This window comes from Oncorhynchus keta, chromosome 35 (genome assembly GCF_023373465.1).
Source record: "Oncorhynchus keta strain PuntledgeMale-10-30-2019 chromosome 35, Oket_V2, whole genome shotgun sequence".
Classification (NCBI taxonomy): Eukaryota; Metazoa; Chordata; class Actinopteri; order Salmoniformes; family Salmonidae; genus Oncorhynchus; species Oncorhynchus keta.
In genome coordinates this window covers 76,375,162-76,402,661 of record NC_068455.1, presented here as the reverse complement: position 1 = coordinate 76,402,661, position 27,500 = coordinate 76,375,162, and the positions used below count along the sequence as shown (strand labels likewise).

The 27,500-nt window shown below is 42.6% G+C and overlaps 1 protein-coding gene and 1 long non-coding RNA gene across 2 annotated transcripts in view; both read right to left on the bottom strand.

The window, feature by feature from the left end:
* Positions 1–19,464, bottom strand: part of LOC127916240 (protein phosphatase 1 regulatory subunit 14B-like) — a 46,493-nt gene extending 27,029 nt beyond the window's left edge. Inside the window, exon 1 of the mRNA XM_052497773.1 lies at positions 18,717–19,464. Within this exon, the coding sequence (XP_052353733.1) occupies positions 18,717–18,920 (204 nt within the window). The 5' untranslated portion in view covers positions 18,921–19,464. The remainder of the gene's footprint in view (positions 1–18,716) is intronic.
* LOC127916254 (uncharacterized) lies at positions 8,830–14,186 on the bottom strand. The gene is made up of 6 exons (XR_008094169.1): positions 14,151–14,186; positions 13,242–13,300; positions 11,812–12,704; positions 9,456–9,582; positions 9,175–9,251; positions 8,830–8,915 (listed from the first exon to the last, which is right to left on the bottom strand). It is a non-coding gene; the product is annotated as an uncharacterized LOC127916254 (long non-coding RNA).
* Positions 19,465–27,500: the final 8,036 nt, after the last annotated feature.

Genomic DNA, 27,500 nt, shown 5'->3' with positions numbered 1-27,500 from the left:
GATATCTAGGCTATATATGGACCGATTTAATTGAAAAAAAAGACCCAATAGTGATTATGGGACATCTAGGAGTGCCAACAAAGAAGATGGTCAAAGGTAATGAATGTTTTATATTTTATTTGTGCGGTTTGTGTAGCGCCGACTATGCTAATTATTTTGTTTACGTCCCCTGCGGGTCTTTTGGGGTGTTACATGCTATCAGATAATAGCTTCTCATGCTTTCGCCGAAAAGCATTTTAAAAATCTGACTTGTTGCCTGGATTCACAACGAGTGTAGCTTTAATTAAATACCCTGCATGTGTATTTTTATGAACGTTTGAGTTTTAACTTGTACTATTAGCATTTAGCGTAGCGCATTTGCATTTCCAGATGTCTAGATGGGACGCCTGCGTGTCAGGTAGGAGCAAGAGGTTAAGGGGAACAACCACTCCAAGGCTCAGAGCGAGTGAAGTTTGAAACGCTATTGGCGCGCACTAACTAGCCATCCATTTCACTTCGGTTACACCAGCCTCATCTCGGGAGTTGATAGGTTTGAAGTCATAAAAAGCGCAATGCTTGACGCAAAACGAAGAGCTGCTGGCAAAACGCACTAAAGTGCTGTTTGAATGAATGTTTACGCGCCTGCTTCTGCCTACCACCGCTCAGTCAGATACTTAGATACTTGTATGCTTGTATGCTCAGTCAGCTTATATGCAATGCAGGACACGCTAGATAATATCTAGTAATATCATCAACCATGTGTAGTTAACTAGTGATTATGATTGATTGTTTTTTATAAGATAAGTTTAATGCTAGCTAGCAACTTACCTTGGCTTACTGCATTCGCGTAACAGGCAGTCTCCTTGTGGAGTGCAACGAGAGAGAGGCAGGTCGTTAATTGCCTTGGACTAGTTAACTGTAAGATTGCAAGATTGGATCCCCCGAGCTGACACGGTGAAAATCTGTCTTTCTGCCCCTGAACGAGGCAGTTAACGCACCGTTCCGAAATAAGAATGTGTTCTTAACTGACTTGCCTACTTAAATAAAGATTTGTAAAAAAAATTATAATAATCAAAATCGGCACCCAATTGTGGTCAACCACTAGTTAAGACACTCAGAAATCAGGGCCAGGTAGCCTTGGTCTACTTCTACGTGTAATCAGGGCCAGGTAGCCTTGGTCTACTTCTATGTGTAATCAGGGCCAGGTAGCCTTGGTCTACTTCTATGTGTAATCAGGGCCAGGTAGCCTTGGTCTACTTCTATGTGTAATCAGGGCCAGGTAGCCTTGGCCTACTTCTATGTGTAATCAGGGCCAGGTAGCCTTGGCCTACTTCTATGTGTAATCAGGGCCAGGTAGCCTTGGCCTACTTCTATGTGTAATCAGGGCCAGGTAGCCTTGGCCTACTTCTATGTGTAATCAGGGCAGGTAGCCTTGGTCTACTTCTATGTGTAATCAGGGCCAGGTAGCCTTGGCCTACTTCTATGTGTAATCAGGGCCAGGTAGCCTTGGCCTACTTCTATGTGTAATCAGGGCCAGGTAGCCTATAGGTCTACTTCTATGTGTAATCAGGGCCAGGTAGCCTTGGTCTACTTCTATGTGTAATCAGGGCCAGGTAGCCTTGGTCTACTTCTATGTGTAATCAGGGCCAGGTAGCCTTGGCCTACTTCTATGTGTAATCAGGGCCAGGTAGCCTTGGTCTACTTCTATGTGTAATCAGGGCCAGGTAGCCTTGGTCTACTTCTATGTGTAATCAGGCCAGGTAGCCTTGGTCTACTTCTATGTGTAATCAGGCCAGGTAGCCTTGGTCTACTTCTATGTGTAATCAGGGCCAGGTAGCCTTGGCCTACTTCTGTGTGTAATCAGGGCCAGGTAGCCTTGGCCTACTTCTATGTGTAATCAGGGCCAGGTAGCCTTGGCCTACTTCTATGTGTAATCAGGGCCAGGTAGCCTTGGCCTACTTCTGTGTGTAATCAGGGCCAGGTAGCCTTGGCCTACTTCTATGTGTAATCAGGGCCAGGTAGCCTTGGCCTACTTCTATGTGTAATCAGGGCAGGTAGCCTTGGCCTACTTCTATGTGTAATCAGGGCCAGGTAGCCTGGGCCTACTTCTATGTGTAATCAGGGCAGGTAGCCTTGGTCTACTTCTATGTGTAATCAGGGCCAGGTAGCCTTGGTCTACTTCTATGTGTAATCAGGGCCAGGTAGCCTTGGCCTACTTCTATGTGTAATCAGGGCCAGGTAGCCTTGGCCTACTTCTATGTGTAATCAGGGCCAGGTAGCCTTGGTCTACTTCTATGTGTAATCAGGGCCAGGTAGCCTTGGCCTACTTCTATGTGTAATCAGGGCCAGGTAGCCTATAGGTCTACTTCTATGTGTAATCAGGGCCAGGTAGCCTTGGTCTACTTCTATGTGTAATCAGGGCCAGGTAGCCTTGGTCTACTTCTATGTGTAATCAGGGCCAGGTAGCCTTGGCCTACTTCTATGTGTAATCAGGGCCAGGTAGCCTTGGTCTACTTCTATGTGTAATCAGGGCCAGGTAGCCTTGGTCTACTTCTATGTGTAATCAGGGCCAGGTAGCCTTGGTCTACTTCTATGTGTAATCAGGGCCAGGTAGCCTTGGCCTACTTCTATGTGTAATCAGGGCCAGGTAGCCTTGGCCTACTTCTATGTGTAATCAGGGCCAGGTAGCCTTGGCCTACTTCTATGTGTAATCAGGGCCAGGTAGCCTTGGTCTACTTCTATGTGTAATCAGGGCCAGGTAGCCTTGGCCTACTTCTATGTGTAATCAGGGCCAGGTAGCCTTGGTCTACTTCTATGTGTAATCAGGGCCAGGTAGCCTTGGTCTACTTCTATGTGTAATCAGGGCCAGGTACATTGGCCTACTTCTATGTGTAATCAGGGCCAGGTAGCCTTGGCCTACTTCTATGTGTAATCAGGGCCAGGTAGCCTTGGTCTACTTCTATGTGTAATCAGGGCCAGGTAGCCTTGGTCTACTTCTATGTGTAATCAGGGCCAGGTACATTGGCCTACTTCTATGTGTAATCAGGGCCAGGTAGCCTTGGTCTACTTCTATGTGTAAGCAGGGCCAGGTAGCCTTGGTCTACTTCTATGTGTAATCAGGGCCAGGTAGCCTTGGCCTACTTCTATGTGTAATCAGGGCCAGGTAGCCTTGGCCTACTTCTATGTGTAATCAGGGCCAGGTAGCCTGGGCCTACTTCTATGTGTAATCAAGGCCAGGTACATTGGTCTACTTCTATGTGTATTTAGGTGCGTGTCCTTACTCAGATTGTCTTTTGTTTGGAGGTCTCTCCTTTCAAAATCAATTAAATTGACAACTCGTAAAGGGAATGAAATAAACCTCAAATAAAACGATGATATAACATTTTCCTCACAAGTGTAGCTTAGGTTGTGAATAACGTGTCCACTCCTACAACGGTAAGCCTGTAATAAGAATAATATACTGAATGCATTAACAGAATTGACTGAAACCAACAAACATTATCGATGATAAATGGTAAGTAACGAACGGTAATTGTACTACTGGTGATACTGGTGTACCATTCCCGAGGCCTCAGTAACGGGACGGGGCATTCCCGAGGCCTCAGTAACGGGACGGGGCATTCCCGAGGCCTCAGTAACGGGACGGGGCATTCCCGAGGCCTCAGTAACGGGACGGGGCATTCCCGAGGCCTCAGTAACGGGACGGGGCATTCCCGAGGCCTCAGTAACGGGACGGGGCATTCCCGAGGCCTCAGTAACGGGACGGGGCATTCCCGAGGCCTCAGTAACGGGACGGGGCATTCCCGAGACCTCAGACAGGTGTGAATCAGACAGGCGTGAATCAGACAGGCGTGAATCAGACAGGTGTGAATCAGACAGGCGTGAATCAGACAGGCGTGAATCAGACAGGCGTGAATCAGACAGGCGTGAATCAGACAGGTGTGAATCAGACAGGCGAGAAATCAGACAGGCGTGAATCAGACAGGCGTGAATCAGACAGGCGTGAATCAGACAGGCGTCTCGTGTGCCACAACATCTGCCACTGCTCGACTAGAAACAAATCCAATGGACCAGTCGACTAAATAGAGTCAGCCCTAATCCGTTTGTTTAGCTTGTAGTAGGGGCTGGGATTATGGTTCATTATTTAACTAGTAGTAGGGGCTGGGATTATGGTTCATTATTTAACTAGTAGTAAGGGCTGGGATTATGGTTCATTATTTAACTAGTAGTAGGGTCTGGGATTATGGTTCATTATTTAACTAGTAGTAAGGGTTGGGATTATGGTTCATTATTTAACTAGTAGTAGGGGTTGGGATTATGGTTCAGTATTTAACTAATAGTACTGGGATTATGGTTCATTATTTAACTAGTAGTAGGGCTGGGATTATGGTTCAGTATTTAACTAGTAGTAAGGGCTGGGATTATGGTTCAGTATTTAACTAGTAGTAAGGGCTGGGATTATGGTTCAGTATTTAACTAGTAGTAAGGGCTGGGATTATGGTTCAGTATTTAACTAGTAGTAGGGCTGGGATTATGGTTCAGTATTTAACTAGTAGTAAGGGCTGGGATTATGGTTCAGTATTTAACTAGTAGTAGGGGCTGGGATTATGGTTCAGTATTTAACTAGTAGTAAGGGCTGGGATTATGGTTCAGTATTTAACTAGTAGTAAGGGCTGGGATTATGGTTCAGTATTTAACTAATAGTAGGGGCTGGGATTATGGTTCATTATTTAACTAGTAGTAGGGGCTGGGATTATGGTTCAGTATTTAACTAGTAGTAGGGGCTGGGATTATGGTTCAGTATTTAACTAGTAGTAAGGGCTGGGATTATGGTTCAGTATTTAACTAGTAGTAAGGGCTGGGATTATGGTTCAGTATTTAACTAGTAGTAGGGGCTGGGATTATGGTTCAGTATTTAACTAGTAGTAAGGGCTGGGATTATGGTTCAGTATTTAACTAGTAGTAAGGGCTGGGATTATGGTTCAGTATTTAACTAATAGTAGGGGCTGGGATTATGGTTCATTATTTAACTAGTAGTAGGGGCTGGGATTATGGTTCAGTATTTAACTAGTAGTAGGGGCTGGGATTATGGTTCAGTATTTAACTAGTAGTAAGGGCTGGGATTATGGTTCAGTATTTAACTAATAGTAGGGGCTGGGATTATGGTTCAGTATTTAACTAGTAGTAAGGGCTGGGATTATGGTTCAGTATTTAACTAGTAGTAAGGGCTGGGATTATGGTTCAGTATTTAACTAATAGTAGGGGCTGGGATTATGGTTCATTATTTAACTAGTAGTAGGGGCTGGGATTATGGTTCAGTATTTAACTAGTAGTAAGGGCTGGGATTATGGTTCAGTATTTAACTAGTAGTAAGGGCTGGGATTATGGTTCAGTATTTAACTAGTAGTAAGGGCTGGGATTATGGTTCAGTATTTAACTAGTAGTAAGGGCTGGGATTATGGTTCAGTATTTTACTAGTAGTAGGGGCTGGGATTATGGTTCAGTATTTAACTAGTAGTAAGGGCTGGGATTATGGTTCAGTATTTAACTAGTAGTAAGGGCTGGGATTATGGTTCAGTATTTAACTAATAGTAGGGGCTGGGATTATGGTTCATTATTTAACTAGTAGTAGGGGCTGGGATTATGGTTCAGTATTTAACTAGTAGTAGGGGCTGGGATTATGGTTCAGTATTTAACTAGTAGTAAGGGCTGGGATTATGGTTCAGTATTTAACTAGTAGTAAGGGCTGGGATTATGGTTCAGTATTTAACTAGTAGTAGGGGCTGGGATTATGGTTCAGTATTTAACTAGTAGTAAGGGCTGGGATTATGGTTCAGTATTTAACTAGTAGTAAGGGCTGGGATTATGGTTCAGTATTTAACTAATAGTAGGGGCTGGGATTATGGTTCATTATTTAACTAGTAGTAGGGGCTGGGATTATGGTTCAGTATTTAACTAGTAGTAGGGGCTGGGATTATGGTTCAGTATTTAACTAGTAGTAAGGGCTGGGATTATGGTTCAGTATTTAACTAATAGTAGGGGCTGGGATTATGGTTCAGTATTTAACTAGTAGTAAGGGCTGGGATTATGGTTCAGTATTTAACTAGTAGTAAGGGCTGGGATTATGGTTCAGTATTTAACTAATAGTAGGGGCTGGGATTATGGTTCATTATTTAACTAGTAGTAGGGGCTGGGATTATGGTTCAGTATTTAATTAGTAGTAGGGGCTGGGATTATGGTTCAGTATTTAACTAGTAGTAAGGGCTGGGATTATGGTTCAGTATTTAACTAATAGTAGGGGCTGGGATTATGGTTCATTATTTAACTAGTAGTAGGGTCTGGGATTATGGTTCATTATTTAACTAGTAGTAAGGGCTGGGATTATGGTTCATTATTTAACTAGTAGTAGGGGTTGGGATTATGGTTCATTATTTAACTAGTAGTAAGGGCTGGGATTATGGTTCATTATTTAACTAGTAGTAAGGGCTGGGATTATGGTTCATTATTTAACTAGTAGTAAGGGCTGGGATTATGGTTCATTATTTAACTAGTAGTAGGGGTTGGGATTATGGTTCATTATTTAACTAGTAGTAGGGGTTGGGATTATGGTTCATTATTTAACTAGTAGTAGGGGTTGGGATTATGGTTCATTATTTAACTAGTAGTAGGGGTTGGGATTATGGTTCATTATTTAACTAGTAGTAGGGGTTGGGATTATGGTTCATTATTTAACTAGTAGTAGGGTCTGGGATTATGGTTCATTATTTAACTAGTAGTAAGGGCTGGGATTATGGTTCATTATTTAACTAGTAGTAGGGGTTGGGATTATGGTTCATTATTTAACTAGTAGTAAGGGTTGGGATTATGGTTCATTATTTAACTAGTAGTAAGGGTTGGGATTATGGTTCATTATTTAACTAGTAGTAAGGGTTGGGATTATGGTTCATTATTTAATTTGTAGTAAGGGTTGGGATTATGGTTCGTTGTTTAGCTAGCTAGCTACATGTTTTAACAAAAGACTCCACTTTGCCAGATGATGACCCACCAAGTTAGCCTGGTGTGTCTGGGGGGTCATTACAGCCTTCTATTATATTTCATGAACATGTCTAGACAATCGTGACCCATCCACTTAGCTGGATGTGGCTGGAGGGGGGGGGGGTTACAGCATTTCCTTCACATGACACATCAACTTAGACAAGTCTGTCTGGGTAAACATCATCTAATAATTAAAATCTATTTATATCAGGACACTTTCTGTTTGATGTTGCTACGATACCAATACGCAGGTAACCATTTTTCCGTGTACCGTCCGCACCTTACGTATCGTATCCTGTGACTAAATACCTTTCTGCCCCACTGTATACACGCACATTGTATTCTAGTCAAGGCCATCCGATTTAACTGTTACTGTAGTTATACACACACACTATTCTATCCTACATACAGTGGGGCAAAAAAAAGTATTTAGTCAGCCACCAATTGTGCAAGTTCTCCCACTTAAAAAAGATGAGAGAGGCCTGTAATTTTCATCATAGGTGCAAATTACAGGCCTCTCTCATCTTTTTAAGTGGGAGAACTTGCACAATTGGTGGCTGACTAAATACTTTTTTCTGCCCCACTGTATTCTACAGATATTCTAAGTATGTGTCCATAACGTCTATACATCCAAACACACACACACATACACTACCGTTCAGAAGTTTGGGGTCACTTAGAAATGTCCTTGTTTTTTGAAAGAAAAGCACATTGTTTTGTCCATTAAAATAACATCAAATTGATCAGAAGTACAGTGTAGATATTGTTATTGTTATAAATGACTATTGTAGCTGGAAACAGGTGATTTTTATGGAATGTCTACATAGACGTACAGAGGCCCATTATCAGCAACCATCACTCCTGAGTTCCAATGGCACGTTGTGTTAGCTAATCCAAGTTGATCAATTTAAAAGGCTAATTGATCATTAGAAAACCCTTTTGCAATTATGTTAGCACAGCTGAAAACTGTCGTCCTGATTAAAGAAGCAATTAAACTGGCCTTCTTTAGACTAGTTGAGTATCTGGAGCATCAGCATATGTGGGTTCGATTACTGGGTCAAAATGGCCAGAATGCGTCCATGCGATAAATTGCCAAGAAACTGAAGATCTCGTACAACGCTGTGTACTACTCCCTTCACAGAACCATACAAACTGGCTCTAACCAGATTGCTCGTTCTAATATTTCTACATTTCTTGATTCCATTCTTTTAGATGTGTGTGTGTATGTGTGTGTGTGTCTATTGTTAGATATGACCGCACTGTTGGCGCTAGGAACACACGCATTTCACTCACCATAACAATCTGTTAAATATTTGTACGCGACCAATACAATTGGATTTGATGTGACACTACCTTACTCGCTCTGTTTAGCACATGACCTCACATGCGAATCCTTAATGAGATGGGCGGGGCTAAAAGCTTAAGAGGGTGTGAACGATGCCGAATAGGTGTAGACAGAAGAGCTCTCCAGTAGGTGTACCAAAACATTCAAAGACCATTATCTCAAAAGTGGGGTGACAAGTTTATCAACTTCCAAATCAGAACTACTTTCCCATTGTTCCTCATCTGTAGTGTTTGATATGTCATTTTATAGCTCTGAGTCTCTAAATTTTATTTAATTTTTAAAAAACTATAAAAAAAAAAATAGCCAAATTTGCTACATAGGACCGAATTGAGGTGGTTGGTCACACACACACACACACACACACACACACACACACACACACACACACACACACACACACACACACACACACACACACACACACACACACACACACACACACACACACACACACACACACACACACACACACACAATCTTGAGCGGCTGCTGCTACTACTCGGTTCTTTGTTTTACTCATATTATTACGTTACCCTGCCTTCATGTACATATCTACCTCAAATACCTTATTATTATCTATCTATTATCTTACCCTGCCTGTACATATCTACCTCTAATACCTTATTATTATCTATCCTGATGCCTAGACACTTTACCCTGCCTTCATGTATATATCTACCTCAAATACCTTATTATTATCTATCCTGATGCCTAGTCACTTTACCCTGCCTTCATGTACATATCTACCTCTAATACCTTAATATTATCTATCCTGATGCCTAGACACTTTACCCTGCCTTCATGTACATATCTACCTCTAATACCTTATTATTATCTATCCTGATGCCTAGTCACTTTACCCTGCCTTCATGTACATATCTACCTCTAATACCTTATTATTATCTATCCTGATGTCTAGACACTTTACCCTGCCTTCATGTATATATCTACCTCAAATACCTTATTATTATCTATCCTGATGCCTAGTCACTTTACCCTGCCTTCATGTACATATCTACCTCTAATAGCTTATTATTATCTATCCTGATGTCTAGTCACTTTACCCTGCCTTCATGTACATACCTACCTCAAATACCTTATTATTATCTATCCTGATGTCTAGTCACGTTACCCTGCCTTCATGTACATATCTACCTCTAATACCTTATTATTATCTATCCTGATGTCTAGTCACTTTACCCTGCCTTCATGTACATATCTACCTCAAATACCTTATTATTATCTATCCTGATGCCTAGTCACTTTACCCTGCCTTCATGTACATATCTACCTCTAATACCTTATTATTATCTATCCTGATGCCTAGTCACTTTACCCTGCCTTCATGTACATATCTACCTCAAATACCTTATTATTATCTATCCTGATGCCTAGTCACTTTACCCTGCCTTCATGTACATATCTACCTCAAATACCTTATTATTATCTATCCTGATGCCTAGTCACTTTACCCTGCCTTCATGTACATATCTACCTCAAATACCTTATTATTATCTATCCTGATGCCTAGACACTTTACCCTGCCTTCATGTACATATCTACCTCTAATACCTTATTATTATCTATCCTGATGTCTAGACACTTTACCCTGCCTTCATGTATATATCTACCTCTAATACCTTATTATTATCTATCCTGATGCCTAGACACTTTACCCTGCCTTCATGTACATATCTACCTCTAATACCTTATTATTATCTATCCTGATGTCTAGTCACTTTACCTTCATGTACATATCTACCTCAAATACCTTATTATTATCTATCCTGATGTCTAGTCACTTTACCCTGCCTTCATGTACATATCTACCTCAAATACCTTATTATTATCTATCCTGATGTCTAGTCACTTTACCCTGCCTTCATGTACATATCTACCTCTAATACCTTATTATTATCTATCCTGATGCCTAGTCACTTTACCCTGCCTTCATGTACATATCTACCTCTAATACCTTATTATTATCTATCCTGATGTCACTTTACCCTGCCTTCATGTACATATCTACCTCAAATACCTTATTATTATCTATCCTGATGCCTAGTCACTTTACCCTGCCTTCATGTACATATCTACCTCTAATACCTTATTATTATCTATCCTGATGCCTAGTCACTTTACCCTGCCTTCATGTACATATCTACCTCAAATACCTTATTATTATCTATCCTGATGTCACTTTACCCTGCCTTCATGTACATATCTACCTGTAATACCTTATTATTATCTATCCTGATGCCTAGTCACTTTACCCTGCCTTCATGTACATACCTACCTCTAATTCCTTATTATTATCTATCCTGATGCCTAGTCACTTTACCCTGACTTCATGTACATATCTACCTCTAATACCTTATTATTATCTATCCTGATGTCTAGACACTTTACCCTGCCTTCATGTATATATCTACCTCTAATACCTTATTATTATCTATCCTGATGCCTAGTCACTTTACCCTGCCTTCATGTACATATCTACCTCTAATACCTTATTATTATCTATCCTGATGCCTAGTCACTTTACCCTGCCTTCATGTACATATCTACCTCTAATACCTTATTATTATCTATCCTGATGCCTAGTCACTTTACCCTGCCTTCATGTACATATCTACCTCTAATACCTTATTATTATCTATCCTGATGTCTAGTCACTTTACCCTGCCTTCATGTACATATCTACCTCTAATACCTTATTATTATCTATCCTGATGCCTAGTCACTTTACCCTGCCTTCATGTATATATCTACCTCAAATACCTTATTATTATCTATCCTGATGCCTAGTCACTTTACCCTGCCTTCATGTACATATCTACCTCTAATACCTTAATATTATCTATCCTGATGCCTAGTCACTTTACCCTGCCTTCATGTACATACCTACCTCTAATTCCTTATTATTATCTATCCTGATGCCTAGTCACTTTACCCTGCCTTCATGTACATATCTACTTCTAATACCTTATTATTATCTATCCTGATGTCTAGTCACTTTACCCTGCCTTCATGTACATATCTACCTCTAATACCTTATTATTATCTATCCTGATGCCTAGTCACTTTACCCTGCCTTCATGTACATATCTACCTCTAATACCTTATTATTATCTATCCTGATGTCTAGTCACTTTACCCTGCCTTCATGTACATATCTACCTCTAATACCTTATTATTATCTATCCTGATGCCTAGTCACTTTACCCTGCCTTCATGTACATATCTACCTCAAATACCTTATTATTATCTATCCTGATGCCTAGTCACTTTACCCTGCCTTCATGTACATATCTACCTCTAATACCTTATTATTATCTATCCTGATGCCTAGTCACTTTACCCTGCCTTCATGTACATACCTACCTCTAATTCCTTATTATTATCTATCCTGATGCCTAGTCACTTTACCCTGCCTTCATGTACATATCTACCTCTAATACCTTATTATTATCTATCCTGATGTCTAGTCACTTTACCCTGCCTTCATGTACATATCTACCTCTAATACCTTATTATTATCTATCCTGATGCCTAGTCACTTTACCCTGCCTTCATGTACATATCTACCTCTAATACCTTATTATTATCTATCCTGATGCCTAGTCACTTTACCCTGCCTTCATGTACATATCTACCTCTAATACCTTATTATTATCTATCCTGATGCCTAGTCACTTTACCCTGCCTTCATGTACATATCTACCTCTAATACCTTATTATTATCTATCCTGATGTCTAGTCACTTTACCCTGCCTTCATGTACATATCTACCTCAAATACCTTATTATTATCTATCCTGATGCCTAGTCACTTTACCCTGCCTTCATGTACATATCTACCTCTAATACCTTATTATTATCTATCCTGATGTCTAGTCACTTTACCCTGCCTTCATGTACATATCTACCTCTAATACCTTATTATTATCTATCCTGATGCCTAGTCACTTTACCCTGCCTTCATGTACATATCTACCTCTAATACCTTATTATTATCTATCCTGATGTCTAGTCACTTTACCCTGCCTTCATGTACATATCTACCTCAAATACCTTATTATTATCTATCCTGATGCCTAGTCACTTTACCCTGCCTTCATGTACATATCTACCTCTAATACCTTATTATTATCTATCCTGATGTCTAGTCACTTTACCCTGCCTTCATGTACATATCTACCTCTAATACCTTATTATTATCTATCCTGATGCCTAGTCACTTTACCCTGCCTTCATGTACATATCTACCTCTAATACCTTATTATTATCTATCCTGATGTCTAGTCACTTTACCCTGCCTTCATGTACATATCTACCTCTAATACCTTATTATTATCTATCCTGATGCCTAGTCACTTTACCCTGCCTTCATGTACATATCTACCTCTAATACCTTATTATTATCTATCCTGATGCCTAGTCACTTTACCCTCCTTCATGTACATATCTACCTCAAATACCTCATTATGATCTATCCTGATGCCTAGTCACTTTACCCTCATTCATGTACATATCTACATTAAATACCTCATTATGATCTATCCTGATGCCGAGTCACTTTACCTTCATGTACATATCTACCTCTAATACCTTATTATTATCTATCCTGATGCCTAGTCACTTTACCCTGACTTCATGTACATATCTACCTCTAATACCTTATTATTATCTATCCTGATGTCTAGTCACTTTACCCTGCCTTCATGTATATATCTACCTCTAATACCTTATTATTATCTATCCTGATGCCTAGTCACTTTACCCTGACTTCATGTACATATCTACCTCTAATACCTTATTATTATCTATCCTGATGCCTAGTCACTTTACCCTGCCTTCATGTATATATCTACCTCAAATACCTTATTATTATCTATCCTGATGTCTAGTCACGTTACCCTGCCTTCATGTACATATCTACCTCTAATACCTTATTATTATCTATCCTGATGCCTAGTCACTTTACCTTCATGTACATATCTACCTCTAATACCTTATTATCTATCCTGATGTCTAGTCACTTTACCCTGCCTTCATGTACATATCTACCTCAAATACCTTATTATTATCTATCCTGATGTCTAGTCACTTTACCTTCATGTACATATCTACCTCTAATACCTTATTATTATCTATCCTGATGTCTAGTCACTTTACCCTGCCTTCATGTACATATCTACCTCTAATACCTTATTATTATCTATCCTGATGCCTAGATACTTTACCCTGCCTTCATGTACATATATACCTCAAATACCTTATTATTATCTATCCTGATGTCTAGTCACTTTACCCTGCCTTCATGTACATATCTACCTCTAATACCTTATTATTATCTATCCTGATGTCTAGTCACTTTACCCTGCCTTCATGTACATATCTACCTCAAATACCTTATTATTATCTATCCTGATGTCTAGTCACTTTACCTTCATGTACATATCTACCTCTAATACCTTATTATCTATCCTGATGTCTAGTCACTTTACCCTGCCTTCATGTACATATCTACCTCAAATACCTTATTATTATATATCCTGATGTCTAGTCACTTTACCTTCATGTACATATCTACCTCTAATACCTTATTATTATCTATCCTGATGTCTAGTCACTTTACCTTCATGTACATATCTACCTCTAATACCTTATTATCTATCCTGATGTCTAGTCACTTTACCCTGCCTTCATGTACATATCTACCTCAAATACCTTATTATTATCTATCCTGATGTCTAGTCACTTTACCCTGCCTTCATGTACATATCTACCTCAAATACCTTATTATTATCTATCCTGATGCCTAGTCACTTTACCTTCATGTACATATCTACCTCTAATACCTTATTATCTATCCTGATATCTAGTCACTTTACCCTGCCTTCATGTACATATCTACCTCAAATACCTTATTATTATCTATCCTGATGTCTAGTCACTTTACCTTCATGTACATATCTACCTCTAATACCTTATTATCTATCCTGATGTCTAGTCACTTTACCCTGCCTTCATGTACATATCTACCTCTAATACCTTATTATTATCTATCCTGATGCCTAGTCACTTTACCCTGCCTTCATGTACATATCTACCTCAAATACCTTATTATTATCTATCCTGATGTCTAGTCACTTTACCCTGCCTTCATGTACATATCTACCTCAAATACCTTATTATTATCTATCCTGATGCCTAGTCACTTTACCCTGCCTTCATGTACATATCTACCTCAAATACCTTATTATTATCTATCCTGATGTCTAGTCACTTTACCTTCATGTACATATCTACCTCTAATACTTTATTATCTATCCTGATGTCTAGTCACTTTACCCTGCCTTCATGTACATATCTACCTCAAATACCTTATTATTATCTATCCTGATGTCTAGTCACTTTACCTTCATGTACATATCTACCTCTAATACCTTATTATTATCTATCCTGATGTCTAGTCACTTTACCTTCATGTACATATCTACCTCTAATACCTTATTATTATCTATCCTGATGCCTAGTCACTTTACCCTGCCTTCATGTACATATCTACCTCTAATACCTTATTATTATCTATCCTGATGCCTAGTCACTTTACCCTGCCTTCATGTACATATCTACCTCTAATACCTTATTATTATCTATCCTGATGTCTAGTCACTTTACCCTGCCTTCATGTACATATCTACCTGCAGTACAGCGCCAGCTGTGCCATCAGAGACTCTGGGTTCGCGCCCAGTCTCTGTCGTAACCGGCCGCGACCGGGAGGTCCGTGGGGCGATGCAAAATTGGCGTCGTCCGGGTTAGGGAGGGTTTGGTCGTTAGGGGTGTTCTTGTCTCATCGCGCACCAGCGACTCCTGTGGCGGGCCCGGTGCAGTGCGCGCTAAGCCAGGTGCACGGTGTTTCCTCCAACACATTGGTGCGGCTGGCTTCCGGGTTGGATGCGCGCTGTGCTAAGAAGCAGTGCGGCTTGGTTGGGTTGTGTATCGGAGGACGCATGACTTTCAACCTTCGTCTCTCCCGAGCCGTACAGGAGTTGTAGCGATGAGACAAGATAGTAGCTACTAAAAACAATTGGATACCACGGAAATGGGGAGAAAAAGGGGTAAAAAAAAGAAAAACAAACCATGTTTATTCCCGTGTGCGTCACACAAAGTGGAAATGTGAAATGAGAGAAAATAAACTGCCTCAGAAAAAAGGTTCAATTCTATTACACAGCCAAACCCTTTAGTAATTATTTATTTATTATTAATTAACTGTTGTTCTGATTAAAGAAGCAATAAAACTGCCCTTCTTTACACTAGTTGAGTATCTGGAGCATCACCATTTGTGGGTTCAAATACAGACTCAAAATGGCCAGAAACAAAGAACTTGCAAGCCAGCCAACCAGCCTCTCTCCAACCAGTCTACGGTCTGTCTTTCTCTCTTCTTAGCCAGTCTTCTCTCTCTCCCTAGCCAGTCTTCTCTCTCTCTCTCTAGCCAGTCTTCTCTCTCTCTCTCTAGCCAGTCTTCTCTCTCTCTCTCTAGCCAGTCTTCTCTCTCTCTCTCTAGCCAGTCTTCTCTCTCTCTCTCTAGCCAGTCTTCTCTCTCTCCCTAGCCAGTCTTCTCTCTCTCTCTCTAGCCAGTCTTCTCTCTCTCTCTCTCTCTAGCCAGTCTTCTCTCTCTCTCTCTCTAGCCAGTCTTCTCTCTCTCTCTCTCTCTAGCCAGTCTTCTCTCTCTCTCTCTCTCTAGCCAGTCTTCTCTCTCTCTCTCTCTAGCCAGTCTTCTCTCTCTCTCTCTCTCTCTAGCCAGTCTTCTCTCTCTCTCTAGCCAGTCTTCTCTCTCTCTCTAGCCAGTCTTCTCTCTCTCTCTCTCTAGCCAGTCTTCTCTCTCTCTCTCTCTAGCCAGTCTTTTCTCTCTCTCTCTAGCCAGTCTTCTCTCTCTCTCTCTAGCCAGTCTTCTCTCTCTCTCTCTAGCCAGTATTCTCTCTCTCTCTCTCTAGCCAGTCTTCTCTCTCTCTCTCTCTAGCCAGTCTTCTCTCTCTCTCTCTAGCCAGTCTTCTCTCTCTCTCTCTAGCCAGTCTTCTCTCTCTCTCTCTAGCCAGTCTTCTCTCTCTCTCTCTCTAGCCAGTCTTCTCCTCTCTCTCTCTCTCCCTAGCCAGTCTTCTCTCTCTCCCTAGCCAGTCTTCCCTCTCTCCCTAGCCAGTCTCTCTCTCTCTCTCTAGCCAGTCTTCTCTCTCTCTCTAGCCAGTCTTCTCTCTCTCCCTAGCCAGTCTTCTCTCTCTCTCTCTCTAGCCAGTCTTCTCTCTCTCTCTCTCTAGCCAGTCTTCTCTCTCTCTCTCTCTAGCCAGTCTTCTCTCTCTCTCTCTCTCTCTCTAGCCAGTCTTCTCTCTCTCTCTAGCCAGTCTTCTCTCTCTCTCTCTAGCCAGTCTTCTCTCTCTCTCTCTAGCCAGTCTTCTCTCTCTCTCTCTCTCTCTCTCTAGCCAGTCTTCTCTCTCTCTAGCCAGTCTTCTCTCTCTCTAGCCAGTATTCTCTCTCTCTCTCTCTCTCTCTCTCTAGCCAGTCTTCTCTCTCTCTCTCTAGCCAGTCTTCTCTCTCTCTAGCCAGTACTCTCTCTCTCTCTCTCTAGCCAGTCTTCTCTCTCTCTCTCTCTAGCCAGTCTTCTCTCTCTCTCTCTAGCCAGTCTTCTCTCTCTCTCTCTAGCCAGTCTTCTCTCTCTCTCTCTAGCCAGTCTTCTCTCTCTCTCTCTCTAGCCAGTCTTCTCTCTCTCTCTCCCTAGCCAGTCTTCTCTCTCTCCCTAGCCAGTCTTCCCTCTCTCCCTAGCCAGTCTTCTCTCTCTCTCTCTAGCCAGTCTTCTCTCTCTCTCTAGCCAGTCTTCTCTCTCTCCCTAGCCAGTCTTCTCTCTCTCTCTCTAGCCAGTCTTCTCTCTCTCTCTCTCTCTAGCCAGTCTTCTCTCTCTCTCTCTAGCCAGTCTTCTCTCTCTAGCCAGTCTTCTCTCTCTCTCTCTCTCTAGCCAGTCTTCTCTCTCTCTCTCTAGCCAGTCTTCTCTCTCTCTCTCTCTCTCTAGCCAGTCTTCTCTCTCTCTCTAGCCAGTCTTCTCTCTCTCTCTCTAGCCAGTCTTCTCTCTCTCTCTCTCTAGCCAGTCTTCTCTCTCTCTCTCTCTCTAGCCAGTCTTCTCTCTCTCTAGCCAGTCTTCTCTCTCTCTCTCTCTCTAGCCAGTCTTCTCTCTCTCTCTCTCTCTCTCTCTAGCCAGTCTTCTCTCTCTCTCTAGCCAGTCTTCTCTCTCTCTCTAGCCAGTCTTCTCTCTCTCTCTAGCCAGTCTTTCTCTCTCTCTCTCTCTCTAGCCAGTCTTCTCTCTCTCTCTCTCTCTAGCCAGTCTTCTCTCTCTCTCTAGCCAGTCTTCTCTCTCTCTCTCTAGCCAGTCTTCTCTCTCTCTCTCTCTCTAGCCAGTCTTCTCTCTCTCTAGCCAGTCTTCTCTCTCTCTCTCTCTCTCTCTAGCCAGTCTTCTCTCTCTCTAGCCAGTCTTCTCTCTCTCTAGCCAGTATTCTCTCTCTCTCTCTAGCCAGTCTTCTCTCTCTCTCTCTCTCTCTCTAGCCAGTCTTCTCTCTCTCTCTCTCTAGCCAGTCTTCTCTCTCTCTCTAGCCAGTCTTCTCTCTCTCTCTCTCTAGCCAGTCTTCTCTCTCTCTCTCTCTAGCCAGTCTTCTCTCTCTCTCTCTAGCCAGTCTTCTCTCTCTCTCTCTAGCCAGTCTTCTCTCTCTCTCTCTAGCCAGTCTTCTCTCTCTCTCTCTAGCCAGTCTTCTCTCTCTCTCTCTAGCCAGTCTTCTCTCTCTCTCTCTAGCCAGTCTTCTCTCTCTCTAGCCAGTCTTCTCTCTCTCTCTTTCCATAATATAGGCTGACTAGAGACTGGCTAGTATAGGCTGATATACTATATCACAACATAGTATGTTATTATAATGATACTTATGTTTAGTGAGCCTATTCCTGAGCACACCAATGTTGTTCTACTTTAAAATAAAATACCATCTTTCAGTTAACTCATTAGTGGACCTCAGGGGGCTCTTAGCCATAATCGATGTGATTAGATCCATATATATATATATTTATATATATTACTGTACCACCAACTGCCTGTTGCTCTACCCGAGTCCCCACATGTGCATTTTACCAGTAGTCCGATGTCGTCCTATGGTCTGATGTGTCTGTGGACAGGCAAAGTACCCTTGTTTGGGAAGCGCTGCCCTATTCCCTCGAGCACTACTTTTGACCGTAGCCCTCATAGTACAAAAGTCAAAAGTAGTGGACAACATGGTGCCATTTGCGATATCTAATATTTGTGTTATTTATTTTCGGCATCTCACCTCACAGTTGTAAAGAGCCGTTAGCTGGTCGATTATCCATTCTTCCAGGTTTAGTCTCTTTCTTAGTTCTTTCCGGTCATATTTGACGGTTACTCGCCCTTGCTTCCGAACAGGTATCTCCGGTTCTTCGGTTGAACCGGCGGCTACCGTCTGGAAATATACCCGGGGTTGAGGGCTCGTCTCTGGGCTGGTAACCGCAGCCATGGTCGGTCGGCTGAAGGAAATCCTGAAAGTTGTGGCGGTAGAGCGAGTTTCAGACGCGTTGTTTCGGGTATCGTTCGTGCTAAACAGCCGTGATTCTCATAAGGAGAAGCTATTCAATTCAACTATATGACTGAGATTGTTCCTTTCTTGCAAAAAAAAAAAAGAGCACGGCATTAGGTTCACTTCGTGGTTTCCAAATCAAATTGACCTAAAAAATATATATATATATTTTAAAGGCTATAATTAGTTATTTACGGTATTCGAATACAGCGTAGAAAAGGTTTAGGACAGCCTACAAATCAGCAGTAGCGTCTACACTTATTTTAAATACAAAGACAAGCTCTTCGGTGCGGTCTCTCTCCTCTCTGTCCTCGTGTTGTCGCAACGTAAAAGCGGTTGACTTTTCCTTGATCTACGGAAAACCTAACGTCACGTAGACGTAAAAAAAAATATGGTCTATTCCTGAATTCTTTACTATTCCCTCCTCTTCTTCTGCCTTCCCGTCCTCCGTCTCTCTCTTTCTTCTGTGTCTTCTCTCTGAACGCAACGCCTCTTCTTTATCTTTAACTTTTCTATGGGGAATCGCAACCAACTGACAGGTGCCCACACCGCCACCTACTGTACGGGAATGTGACGACGGTCACGACCTACATACCACTATATTCTCTTAATTAACTAACCCGGAGTTTCTAATAAAATACAATATTTCCCTACAAACCTCAGTAATCCCCCCAACCCAAAATACCACCCCGTTCCCATCTACCCTCTCTTACACTGTCAAACAACCTCTTCCTTTCTACAGCATACATTTTACAAAATACACTGAACAATAATATAAAACGCAACATGGAAAGTGTTGGTCCCATGTTTCTTGATCTGAAATAAAAGATCCCAGAAATGTTCCATAAACACATAAAGTTTATTTCTTTACAATTTTTATTTGTGCATAAATGTGTTATTATCTTTGTTAGTGAGCATTTCTCCTTTGCCAAGATAATCCATCCACCTGACAGGTGTGGCATATCAAGAAGCTGATTAAAAGAGCACGATCAGTACACAGGTGCACCTTGTGCTGGGGACAATAAAAGGCTGCTCTAAAATGTGCCGTTTTGTCACACAAGACAATGCCACAGATGTCTCAAGTTTAGAGGGAGCCATCAATTGGCATGCTGACTGCAGGAATGTCCACCAGAGCTGTTGCCAGAGAATGTAATGTTCATTTCTCTCCAACGTCATTTTAGAGAATTTGTCAGTACATCCAACTGGCTTCATAACCGCAGACCCCGTGTATGGTGACATCTGGGTGAGCGGTTTACTGATGTCAACGTTGTGAACAGAGAGCACCGTGATAGCTGTGGGGTTATGGTATGGGGCAGGCGTTAGTTACGGACAATGAACACAATTGCATTTTATCGATGGCTATTTAAATGCACAAACAAATATTGTGAAGTCCTTTCTTTACTGACCAACAGATGCATATCTGTATTACCAGTCATGTGAAATCCATAGATTATTTTAACTAAATGTATTTATTTCAATTGACTGATTGTTCTCATCAACTTCTTGTTTATCTATCTGTTTTCAAAGATCAATTCGATCCCGAATCTCATCCTACACAACACAACCTCCTCCATTCTGTTCCCATTACATGACACTATTTCCTGGCACTATAAAAATGTCTACCCTTTACCACTTGCATCCCATTGTCTCTGCCAGCAATCTTCCATCCCATTGTCTGCCAGCAATCTGGCAATTTTGGAGAGGCAGGTAGCCTAGTGGTTAGAGCGTTGGACCAGTAATTGAAAGGTTGCTAGATCGAATCCCTGAGCTAACAAGGTACAAATATGTCGTTCTGCCCCGGAATAAGGCAGTTAACCCACTGTTCCTCAGCAGTCATTGTAAATAAGAACTGACTTTCCTCCTTAAATAAAATGTTCTACCCAACTGTGCCTGTATATCCACAATAGTATTGTTTTTCTTCTTCTAGCCATTACACGGTATCCACTATATAATTTCCTGAATTCCTGTACAAGCCGGAATCCAACAGAGCTCATCTTCATTACCATCTCTTTGTTACCCCGACAACAGCATTGTTATGTCTACCCATAAATCCTCAGGTTTTGACTTCTCAGATCTTAAACTACAACACTGATGCAGTGTCCCATCATATTAATAGTCTCGTATGTTACACTTCCTCTATCCACTGCAATGCAACAATTATCACAACCATTTCTGTTGAATAGAAATCTAAATCATTTGTTAGTCTCTTGCATAGATTTACGTCGAACTCAGGAATAAATCTCTCTCTCTCTCTCTCTCTCTCTCTCTCTCTCTCTCTCTCTCTCTCTCTCTCTCTCTCTCTCTGCATGCTGGGAGTGATTGGTGCATGCTGGGAATTGTTTGAGTGAAGGAGTGCGTGTGTTGTGGAGAGTTAGATATTCACAACTTTCTTTCGGTTTTCTATTTCTTGGTGCATGATTAACGTTATTATTTTTTTTTGTGTGGTAGAATTAAGTATTTTGTTTTGCGTATCAGAATTACCCAGATTTTGGCGGGGATGGCAGCCCGAATGGGGATGCCGTCCCTGTCACTTCGGCACGGCTTTAGGTGTGTTACTGAAGCTGCTGTCACGGTGGAGGAGTTTCTGGTCGCCGTAGGAGAGAAGGTAGGATATGAGAATATCGCTTATGCATCTCGGATGAATAAAGCTGTGGTGGTATTTCTTAAAGAAGAGTGTCTGGTAGATCGTATGGTTGAGCATGGTGTACTTCTTAAAGGAATGTTTATTCAAGTTACGCCGCTTTTTTCCCCGTCAACAAGGGTAACGATTTCAAATGTACCACCGTTTATTCCAAATGAGCTATTGGAGCGCGAGTTATTGCGCTTTGGGAAGTTCGCCAGTTCAATTAAGGTTGTCCCGTTGGGTTGCAAACACCCGGCGTTGAAACAGGTAATGTCATTTCGGCGACAGGTGTTTATGTTTTTGGACTCACCGGAGCAGACTTTAGAGTTATCGTTTAAAATCAAGTATGACAACAGATTGTATATGGTTTATGCTAGTACGGGTAATCAACGGTGTTTTGAGTGTGGAGAGTTTGGTCATAAGCGACATGCTTGCCCGAAAAGGGAGAAGGCAGAGGGAGGGGCACAGGTGGTTATCGTAACGCCTGGGCCCGCTGATGTAGGGAGAGGTGAGCTGACAGCGGTAGAGCAGCCACAAGCACCTGTTGCTGAGGAACAAGTTATCCTTGTTGAGGGCACGGGGTTGCAACTTGTATTAGAAGGTAATGTTATGCAGCAGAAAAATATTGTTGTAGAAGGTAAGGATGTATCTGAAGAGCCAGTTCCTCAGACTGGTGAGCAGGTGCCCAGTATGAGTGCTGGGGTAAAGGAGGGGTTCATGTGGAGCTAGGCTCCCAGGGAGTGGAGGAGTTGTCCATTATGAGTAATGAGGTACAAGAGGGTTCTCATGTGGAGCTAAGCTCTCAGGTAGTGGAGGAGATGCCCACTACGAGTGCTGGGGTTCATGTAGAGCTAGGCTCCCAGGTAGTGGAGGAGTTGTCCATTATGAGTAATGAGGTACAAGAGGGTTCTCATGTGGAGCTAAGCTCTCAGGTAGTGGAGGAGATTCCCACTACGAGTGCTGGGGTTCATGTGGAGCTAGGCTCCCAGTTAATGGAGGAGATGCCCACTATGAGTAGTGATGTTCAGGTGGGGCTAGTCTCCCAGGTAGTGGAGGAGATGCTTGGTACAGTGATGAGGTGCAAGTGGGGAGTGTTGAAAGGGATGAGGTAGAGGGGAGTCAGTTGTCTGTGGTCTCAGCTGAGGAGGATCAAGAGAAGGATATGGATATCTCGTTAGATATGACAGCTGATGGCGAGGACTCAGTTTATGATCTAGAGGAGGTAAATGAGTTTCTGGATCAGACTTTTGGGAAATCTGTCAAATTGGCAGATTATTTTGATGTTGATAAGTTTGTGAGGTCAGCTGTGGTGTTACAGAAGACGGTGGGGTTAGACCAGCTGAGTGAGAAGAAGCGGTTTCGCTTGAGGAAATTTATTACTGCTGTTGCAGCAGCAAAAGGTGCCGGGAAACGTGTTCAGGTTAAGAGAAGAAAAAGAATAATGATGATGATCATGCCTCATAGGGTGTCTTTTTTCTTGTTGGTTTCTCTGTGGGCTCTTCTGCTTTTCTTTTCTCTTTTCTATATGGAAGTACTAAGGGTAGGTTCTCTTAATATTAATGGGGGAAGGGACAGGAATAAGAGGGCTTGGGTTTTAGAAGTAATAAAACAGAAAAGGCTTAATGTAGTTTTCCTACAGGAGACACATAGTGATGAGGAAAATGAGGTTGACTGGGGTATGTGGTGGGAGGGGCAGCATGTACTCAGTCATGGCACTAATTTCAGTACTGGGGTGGCAATCTTGTTTTCCTCAGGCTTAGGGGTGACTGTGGTATCTACAACAGAGATTGTCAAGGGTCGGGCTTTATTGGTCAAGGTGGATGTTATGGGGTTTTTTTTTTTTTTTTGAATGTTTATGCTCCTAATGAGGGTACAGAGCGTATTGCTGTTTTGATCAGATAAAGGAAACCTTAAGACAGTGTGATCAAGAGGGGTGTATGGTTTTAGGGGTGACTGGAATTGTACAGTGGATTTTACTGTTGATCGCACCGCTGAAGAACCTCACCTGCGGTCAGCCACTTGCCTGTCTGGCCTATTAAATGAGTTTGAGCTTTCTGATGTGTGGAGAGTAAGGAATGCAAAAGTTAGGCAGTACACATGGCTAAAAATTAATGAAGGTCGTGTCAGTGCAGCAAGGTTAGACAGGTTGTATGTATCTGAGCAATACTGTAGTAGGGTTGGAAGGTGTGCCATTACTCCTGTGGGATTTTCTGATCATCATGTTGTTTCTGTTGATATTCACATGTCCTGTCCACGAAGGTCATCACCTTACTGGTATTTTAATGTTAAATTGTTACATGATGTCATGTTTTGTGACAGGTTTGTGTTGTTTTGGGAAAAATGGAGGGTTATAAAGGGGAATTTTGAGTCCTTGAGACAATGGTGGGAGGTTGGGAAGGCCCAAATACGAGTTTTTTGTCAACAGTATACTGCTCTGTCTCAAACTGAAGTTAAAGAGACTATCAAGGCCCTTGAACAGGATATCAAGTCTATTGAATTGAAGCTGCTCACTCAGAACGACCCTGGACTAGTCATGAACTTACAGGACAAGAGACATGAACTGAGGTCGTTTCTGCATGAAAGAGTGAAGGGTGCCTTGATTAGGTCTCGTTTCGCTTCCCTCAAGGATATGGATGCTCCCAGTGCTTTTTTTTTTAACCTCGGACAGTCGACGTTACAACGTAAACAGATGGTCTGCCTTCGTCTCCCTGATGGGAAGGTGACCACGGATGACAGTGAAATGCGTCAACATGCCGTGGATTTCTACTCTGTCCTCTATAAGGCGGAGGATTGTGACTCTCTGTGTACTGAACAGTTGTTACATGGTCTTCCTCAATTGGGACCTGAGCAGAGAGTCGTATTGGATGCTGACATTACACTGCAGGAGCTGTCCACAGCAGTTATGCAGCTCTCATCAGGCCGAGCCCTGGCATCGATGGTTTACCATCTGAGTTCTATAAGCACTTTTGGGGTCTATTGGGGAGGATTTTTATGAAGTGCTGTGTGAATCTTTTCATGAGGGTTCTCTTCCTGTATCCTGTCAACGTGCGGTGCTTTCACTGTTGCCAAAAAGGGGATTTGGCTCTCATAAAAAATTGGAGACCTGTTGCTTTGCTGTGCGCAGAATACAAAATTGTTTCTAAATGTCTCTCAAACAGGTTGAAAGAGTATCTGGGACTGTTGATCCACAAGGACCAGTCTTACTGTGTACCTGATCGCTCTATTGTTGACAACTTGTTTATAATAAGAGATGTTTTAGACATTTGTAAACTGTCTGATGTAAATGTGGGTTTACTTTCGTTAGATCAGGAGAAGGCTTTTGATCGTGTGGACCACCAGTACTTGTTTAAAACAATGAAAGCCTTTGGGTTTGGGGATGTTTTTCTGTCATGGGTGAATTTACTGCATGCTGGAGCCTCGTGTATGGTGAAGGTGGGTGGTGGTTTAAGTTGCCCCATCCCTGTCCAAAGGGGCATCAGGCAGGGATGCCCAATTTCAGGGCAGTTATATAGTCTGGCGATTGAACCAATGCTTTGTTTTTTAGAGAGCGAAGCTTACTGGTTTCTCTGTGCCAGGTGTAATGAAGGGTCCCACGATAGCACTCTCTGCGTATGCAGATGACGTGATAGTTTTTATTACAGGGGTGAGGATGTTAAGGTTCTCTCAAACACTTTAAAGGTGTATGAGGGGGCCTCCTCAGCTAGAGTCAATTGGGGAAAGAGTGAAGCGCTGTGGGCAGGTCGGCTTCAAACGGGGTCCACTCCAAGGTTACCAGGGGGGCTTCAGTGGGGCAGAGATGGGATGAAGACTTTGGGGGTTTTTCTAGGCTCTGATGTCTTTCAGAAAAAGAACTGGGAGGGTGTATTGGAGAAAGTGTGTGCCAGACTGTCAAGATGGAAATGGTTGCTACCCCAGCTGTCTTATAGGGGAAGGGTCCTGGTAGCTAATAATCTTGCTGCCTCTACCCTGTGGCACAGGCTAATGATTTTGCAGCCACCAAAGGGTCTGATACAAGAGCTTCAGAGGACCCTTGTCAATTTCTTCTGGTCTGGACAACACTGGATCAAAGCTGCAGCCCTGTACCTGCCACTGCATGAGGGTGGGCAAGGCCTGGTGGACATTTCTTCTAGGATCATGGCTTTCCGGCTCCAAGCAGCCCAGAGATTGTTGTACAGAGACTGTTCGAGCTGGGCTGAAACAGCCTACACATTGATGAGGAGAGCGGGCTGTTTGGGCTTAGACAAGCATCTTTTCCTCTTAAAGCTGGAGGGGGGTGATTTGACTGGCCTGACTCCATTTTATGAGTCTGTTATGCAGGCTTGGAGAGTCTTTGTCAAGTCCCGTAAGGCCTGCACGCCACCAGGGATGTGGCTTTTTGAAGAGCCTCTTTTTCACAACACTGCCATCCAGTCCCGTGTTCTGGGTTCAGCTAGCCTACGTTCATGTCTGTTAGGCGTGGGGTGTACCAAGCTGGGTCATCTGATGCGGAGCAGGAGCAGATCGTTGGAGGAGCTGGGAGAAAGAGCGGGGATCCGATCATCTCGCCTACTGAGGAAGGTCATCGATGAGGTCTGCGACTCGTTGCCAGTGCCTCATCTGCAGTATGTGACTGACACTTCCAATTCTGATCGGTGGAAGGAGGGTCTGGATTATGTGTTCCCTGCACTGATTGTTAGTGCTGCGATAGGGGCATTTGAAGAGGACGTGGGGATGCTGCTTTCCTTCGATACCCCGGAGCTGGGGGAGTTCAAGGAGGTGGGAAAGAAGGCCATGTACAGAACATGTGTAAAGGTGTCCCATGCCTCTTCCCTGGAAGGGGTAAAATCGACGAGGTGGGCGGATGTGCTTGGTCCAGGTGCCTCTCCAAAAGGCTGTTGGCGATCATTATATAAACTGCCTATTGATAAGAGGACAGCTGACCTCCAATGGAGGATAATACATGGAGCTATAGCCACTAACATGCATCTGGTACACCTGGACCCTACTGTTGGGGAGGGGTGTCCATTCTGTGCTGAGTCTGAATCTCTGCCACATCTGTTTTTACTGTGTCCCAGGTTGGTTGGGATGATTCAACTGATCACTGATTGGTTCTCAACGTTGGGAGAGGTTTTCTCTTCCCAACTGTATATATTTGGGCCAAAGTACAGGTTCAGTCAAAGGGTGTAGTTGTGTTGCTTAATTTTCTGTTAGGGGCAGCAAAATTAGCGATATGGAAGACCCGAAAGAACAGTATTCGGGGACAGGGGTCTGTGGATGTGGTGGGAATGCTGGAGGGAATGTTGGCAGCGAGACTAAGGGTTGAGTTTGCATATTATAAACTTGTCAACAATATCGATCTGTTTTTGAGTATATGGGGTATTCAGAGGCTGTTGTGTGTAGTTACTGTGGAGGAGGAATTGGAGTTGTGTTTTTAATTGATGTGTAACTGTGGTTTTGTATGAGTTTTTATTGTGTGGTGGGCCCCCAGACCCAATAAAGAGTATTTAAAACTCAAACTCTCTCTCTCTCTCTCTCTCTCTCTCTCTCTCTCTCTCTCTCTCTCTCTCTCTCTCTCTCTCTCTCTCTCTCTCTCTCTCTCTCTCTCTCTCTCTCTCTCTCTCTCTCTCTCTCTCTCTCTCTCTCTCTCTCTCTCTCTCTCTCTCTCTCTCTCTCTCTCTCTCTCTCTCTCTCTCTCTCTCTCTCTCTCTCTCTCTCTCTCTCTCTCTCTCTCTCTCTCTCTCTCTCTCTCTCTCTCTCTCTCTCTCTCTCTCTCTCTCTCTCTCTCTCTCTCTCTCTCTCTCTCTCTCTCTCTCTCTCTCTCTCTCTCTCTCTCTCTCTCTCTCTCTCTCTCTCTCTCTCTCTCTCTCTCTCTCTCTCTCTCTCTCTCTCTCTCTCTCTCTCTCTCTCTCTCTCTCTCT